The sequence below is a fragment of the Pyxicephalus adspersus genome, chromosome 4 (assembly GCF_032062135.1).
Source record: "Pyxicephalus adspersus chromosome 4, UCB_Pads_2.0, whole genome shotgun sequence".
NCBI classification, from domain to species: domain Eukaryota; kingdom Metazoa; phylum Chordata; class Amphibia; order Anura; family Pyxicephalidae; genus Pyxicephalus; species Pyxicephalus adspersus.
In genome coordinates, this window is record NC_092861.1 from 146,458,057 (window position 1) to 146,464,341 (window position 6,285).

At 40.3% G+C, this 6,285-nt stretch overlaps 1 protein-coding gene across 1 annotated transcript in view; it reads right to left on the reverse strand.

The window, feature by feature from the left end:
* The window catches only part of LOC140329904 (calpain-8-like), a 19,805-nt gene that overhangs the window by 6,803 nt on the left and 6,717 nt on the right, over positions 1-6,285 (reverse strand). The window contains exons 4-10 of the mRNA XM_072410297.1: positions 5,706-5,839; positions 4,720-4,885; positions 4,452-4,546; positions 3,552-3,608; positions 3,012-3,086; positions 2,235-2,386; positions 864-1,039 (exon numbers count right to left, since the gene is read on the reverse strand). Coding sequence (XP_072266398.1) covers positions 864-1,039; positions 2,235-2,386; positions 3,012-3,086; positions 3,552-3,608; positions 4,452-4,546; positions 4,720-4,885; positions 5,706-5,839 — 855 coding nt within the window. The remainder of the gene's footprint in view (positions 1-863; positions 1,040-2,234; positions 2,387-3,011; positions 3,087-3,551; positions 3,609-4,451; positions 4,547-4,719; positions 4,886-5,705; positions 5,840-6,285) is intronic.

The following is a 6,285-nucleotide window of genomic DNA, read 5'->3' on the forward strand; positions in this document are numbered from 1 at the left end:
TGTTCTCGAGACAATGGTCAATGCGGCACACTGGGTTTGATTTATTAAAGCTCTACAAGACTGGAGTAGATAAACTCTCATAAGAGAATCTGGATGATCAAGCAAAACTGGAATGAAATTCTCAAAATAATTGGTAACTAGCAAATCTTTTTAATTCTGGACCAGATCCATTTCAGGTTTGCTGAATCACCCAGGTTCTCCCATGATAGTCCATTTTCTCCAGTCTTGGAGAACCTTGATAAATCAGGGGCAATGTATAAAAATACAGCACAAATTATATGGACTGTATGATTAGGAGTATATAGTCCACTGGCATAGCCACCAAATGACCATCATTTAAAGGGACTGTACCTTTTTTGGCATTATACCCCTTCTCACCCCTATATTAATCCCCAGTGGTTTTAGGAAAAGGCAAACCAGGACCCCCTACTTTTTACAGGACCCCAAATGACAGCATGCCAAGGTTGCAGGGAGCTGGAATGCTGTGCATGGGGGCCCCCCTATTAATAATAGCCAAGGACCCCATTTTGTCATTGTCACATTTAATAATAATAATAATAATGTATACATGTAAAGTTGTAGCCAGGTAATGTTTTCTTCTTCCCTCTGTATAGCCCCACCTAAATTTTCAATGACAAGCAGGTTGTCTAAAAAGCAGCTAACTACAGCTGCCCTATCCGTGTAGCTAACCCAACATGCTTTGGGAATCCAGTAGCAAAATGAAGATTGTATTTTTAGTAAAAAAAACATCTGTTTATAAGTTTACTAATTTTAAAATACAGTTGGCCTTAAACCGATAAAATTTCCCTGTATAGCTGCTTTGCTTGAGTGTGCACCAGACTGACATTATAGTGGATGCTGACCTTGTATATATAGTAGCCAATTCTTAACAAATCTTCTCCTTGTGGTTTCTTCCTCCGGCGTTCTTTCTGCATCAAGCTGACCAGCAATGTACAGCACGGCTTTCCGCCATCTCCTCTGCTTTGTGAATCAGGGTCCTCCAGGTTGATCCGGAATTGTGGATTGGTCCAGAATGTCTCTGTTAGAAAAAAAAGTTTGCCATAAGAGAATAATTAGAATAGTTCTTTAAAATGGCAAACAGACTTAAAAATAAAAAAGTTATTATTAAAGTCTCTATTCATAAATGTTCCCAGCCAATGTTTATTCACAATTTACACATTATTTTTACACTGGATCCCATTGTAAAAAATATATACATATAATAGTATATAAATCAAAGTAAAAGTTTATTCATAAATCTGATTGTATCCAATGTAAAAATCGATGAATAGAGTGAAGATAAAGAGAAGGGTGAAAATATTAATAAATAAATCCTACTGAGTTGCCACACTCCAGCTGAAGCTTATATCAGGCTTGCTCGGTACGATATGGAGTGGGGGGCACTGCTAGCAGTAAATGGAGGTTTATAGGGCTGACATTATTCATTCCAATTGTTAATTTAAATGTTGTGCTATTAGGCTTTGCAAACAATAATATAGGTTTAACTTCACTCAAGATTTATAATTTAATTTCAGAATATGGTGGGGAAGGGTTGGAGCCTCTATCAGGATTTTTACGCCATTGCTGAAATGATAAAGGTTGGACATCAGGCCTCATCAACTTTTCTATGGATCATACATTGAGTTTTTGTGCATAAAGGTTGTTCACTGTATGGTTCTGTATGGTGAATGGAGAATTAGTTCTGGTCCAAGGCTGCTGCTTTCCTGATCACAATGGATAATATAATCTTGTCTGTTAAGTCTATAGCTAGTAAAATTTGCATAATAATAAATATTCGTAAGGAATTTACTATACAGCCAACACATTTCGAAGAAAAAGCTGCTTCAGGGTATTAGAATTTAAAAAAAAAAGGCAATTTTAAAGGCTAAATAGAACTGGTGTCCCAGTGTATTAATGTGGCTATGAGCAACCAACTAAGCCCTGAAGAAGGTGGCTTTTTTCCTCTGAAACGTGTCGGCTGTATAGTACTTTTTAAATATTATACACTTCAGTAGAATGAATTAATCTTTACTTGGTGCACCTAAGCTCACACCTAGGGAATAAGACCAGATGCCCTTCCCAGAAGAAAAAAAAGGCTACAAAACATGTGCAGGCTCTATAATTGACATCCATGATAGAGCCGCAGCAGAAATGAGATTCTTACTAAGCAGCAATACTTTGCACCCCAGATGTTGTTTGCTGAGCTGGTTGTGAGAAGCGATTGTGATTCTTACCTCTGCCTCTGCATCCTCCTGCATTCACTCCCAGTGTCCACTTCCCGTTAAACCCCGTTAGGCACCACTTATGTTTACCACACACATTGTCCAGATTGAGGTGGCAGATTTCTACCCGATAGAATTCGACCAGGAAGGCAGAGAAAGGCATCCTGCGGAACACAAGAGATCCAACACTGAGAGGGTGCGTACAGTATATATAGATGGGTACATAACGTCTTCCTAATTTGTAGTGCAGCTTAAGGATTGTGCTGTAATTGTGTTCTATATAAGTCAGAAAGTCAAATACTGAAGTTCAAATTCCCAACGCGTTTCACACAAGCTTGTTTGGAAGGACTTTGTAAGCGAGCACATTTGTGTGAAATGAATCAGTGATTTTCTTTTGTTGTCAAAGCAAAGAAATTGGTCACTTCCAACATCTTTAGGCCACTTCCGATCTACATACACACCTGCCAACCCTGACTGCACATCACTGCTCAGCGCTGGCTTCATGGCTATACAGTTGACCAGGGCCGTGCAGTGTCATAGCCGTCTCAACCAATGATGTATGAGACACGGTGACGACACATGAGCATTTCAGGGAAGGTCACATATAACTAGCACCTGGTTGAACAATGACCTTCACTGCAGAATGACCAGCAAGCTTTGAAAAAGCATTTGCATGCTTGGGCTGTGTGATATAGAGCCACAAAACTGACTTTTTTTTAGGAGTGTATATGAAATGTGATCATGTCACAGATTATTAGAAATGCATTTTATTATTCCACATGAACTCACCAGGTCTCCCCATCATCACACTGCAAATTCAATTGATCCCTAAGTTCAAGGTCAACTTCATTCCATTCCGGAGCGCTGTTAGAGATAATAAATGTTATCTAATTAATTTAGTTTAACACACAATATGATTTTGCAACAGTGACGGTAATAGAAATAAAATATATTAAAAAGCTGAAACTGTCTTCTGTAGTTCCTCCTTTCCACCACTAGATGTCCCTGGTCTTTAAGATTAAATGACTGCCAGCATCATTCAGGTCCCTTTTCCAGGGTATGGGGGGGAAGCCCATGGGCTGTGATTGGACAGTGCAGGAGAAAAAGCAGTGATGAGCTCTTATCTTTGTTTCTCTGATTTGTTTCCTCCAATTAGCATGCTTAATATTAGCACATAAACTGATAGGCTATTTGTGCTGTCCCTACTTTAAGCTCTGCTGTACAGTGAAGTACAAAAAGTTGACACTATCATTTATTTTTTGTATGGTGACAGGGACACTTTAAAGCCCAACGTCAGTTGTATTTGTTTAGGATAAAGTAGGGAACCACCCTGTCCCATTTTGTGTTCCAGGTGTCATAAAAAACAGGAGTTCTTCCTGCCTTCCAAATATTTGAAGGTGGTCCGTTGATTGGAATGATTGAAATGACAACAACTCCAGATGTCAGTAGGTTCTGTCGTAACGGTCATATGAGTGTGAAAAATAGAAAATATTATAAACTTACATCTGCGAGCAGTGAATCTGGTTGGGTCAGTTGAGAATTTTTTCTTTTTTTTCAGTGATTGTTTTACTTGACATGATATATTACATTCAGTTCACATTTTTTCACCAAAGCCACCAATTAAATCAGGAAAAGGATAGCCAAGACCGAATGTTTTTATTCTGATTGGTGAGAACCTTTTACCATGTACGTGAAAGCTTTGTTTAGCCATGTCAGATGAGCTCGATTGACTGGATGGACAGAGCCCTATCAACTGGATGGATTGAGCTCCATCAATAGGGTTGACTGGGCCCTTTCACTTAGGTGGGTTGAGCCCCATCAACTGGTTGGACTAAGCTTTATAAATCAGGTAGTTTAAGCCCTATCAACTGGGTGTAATGAGCCCTATCAATTGGATGGTTTGAGCCCTGCCAAATGGGTGGACTGGGCCCCATCAAATGGGTCGACTAAACCTTATCAATTGAGTGGTTTGAGCCCCATCAAATGGGTGGGCTGAGCCCAATCATCCAAGTGGACTGGGGACCTTTTACTGGGTAGATTGAGCCCCATCATCCGGGTGGACTGAGCCCCCTTAACTGGGTGTTTGTAGCCCTACCAAACAGGTGGCCTGAGCCCCATCATCTGGGTGGCCTAAGCCCCATCATCTGAGTGGCCTGAGCCCCATCATCCGGATGGCCAGAGCCCTATATAAAAAAAACTCTTTTTACACTTAGTGAAGACAGCAACCACTAATGTTTTACCTCTTCGGCACCGGTCACAGAATACGCATGATTCTTCACAACATTAGTGCTCACAACTATCTCACCCGTCCCAGCGTCAGATTTCTGTTACAAAAAAAGAAAAGGCTCAATCATTAGTTTGAAAAGGAACACAGTTTTTTTATATCATAATTATTGTAACAATGTGCACTGTACAGATTGATAATTTTAATATTTGTATAAAATTCTTACAAATTAAAACGAATAATTATAAATAATTAATAATAGATGGGACTCACTGAGCTGCAGGTGACCAGGGACTTTGCTTTCAAGGCATTACTGAGGATCTGGAACAAATTCTTTGGTGCATTTTCAAAGTAATGCAATTCACCAACACCACCAGTGAAGTCTTCTAGGGCTTCCAGGGGGATGCCACCTTTGAGAGCCTCATAGGACCCATTCAGCCTACAAGAGGTAAATAGTGGCTGTAAATATTCCTTTATTAGAACAATAACACAGCAAAGAACAGATTTTAATGCAATATTGTCCCTTTTGGAAATTGGTAAAGTTATAGTGTGCTGGGTCATCATTGGACAAGATAGGTCTAAATGGACCCTTAAATAGGAAAGAGATTCCAGCTATCATCTGCTAATAAATTTGTTTTGGTATTTGGTATTTAAAGAAATTCATACATCATACAAAACACGTTTTTGGTACACATATATACAAAGTAAGATTGGTCATTCCCGGTAATGGGAAATGTAACCTGTTTGGCTAGACAAGAAATCCCTGATGTCAATAAAATATAAGTAAGGTAATGTCTTGTAGTCTGACGCGTTTCGCCTGTTGGCTTCTTCAGGGAATTTATGGTGAGCACTATCTACAAAGTGGTAGAATAAGAGCCTAATAAGGGGGAAATAGGTATATGAGTGTAAATTTGTAAAGGAGTCTGTGTGTTAGCTGGAAGCAGATGTTGATGCAATGGGCAGAGTAAGGCAGACAGAGGAGCTGCTGTCTATAGGACCAGGTGTGACGTAGCATCAGACCACGACCTGGCTACATCTGTATCTCTAAGATAACAAATACCCGGGAACTCCAAAGTAAGCTGATACTGAAAGTTACATTGGCGACTCAAACGAAACCATGGACCCAATGGACATCCACCTTTCACCATACCCACCAGTCATTGTGGCTCCATTGCACCCTTTGCATACACATTCTTCAGCTTACAAAACACCCATATTAAAATTTCCCATTTCTCCATTGGGCATCCCATTGAACTTACTTGGCATAGGCTTTCTCCAGGAGGGCGCTCCAAAACTCACAGGCCGATGTCGACTTTACAAACAGCAACTTTCCTTTCTTTGTTGGGAGCCGATCGTCCACCACAACATCAACCCACTGCCCGTACTGCCAGAACTGGGGGGAACAGGTCAGTATAGAGATCAGCCAGAGTTATAAATGATGTGTAAAACAAAGTATAGGTCAAAGAGGTTGGACTGGCTTTCAGATAGCATGGTGGCTCAGAGGTAAGCTCTGTACTGGGTTTTTTCTATGTACCGCGCCATGGAAGGTGATAGTGCTATAAAACTCATCAACAATAGCCTGAGCTCTGATGTTTAATTGAGCAGTTTTGTGATCAATAAGATCCCTCATGGTAGGGGATTTAAACAGTTAACTTTGGCCAGTTTGGCCGAGTTCACGTTCATTGCCCAATAGGGAATCATGAAAAAGAGAAGTGAACTTACTGGCTCAGTGGTTAGCACTCTGGGCTTTGCAGCGCTGGGTCCCAGGTTTGAATCTCAGCCAGGACATTATCTGCATGGAGTTTGCAGATTCTCATTGTGTTTGTGTGGGTTTCCCCC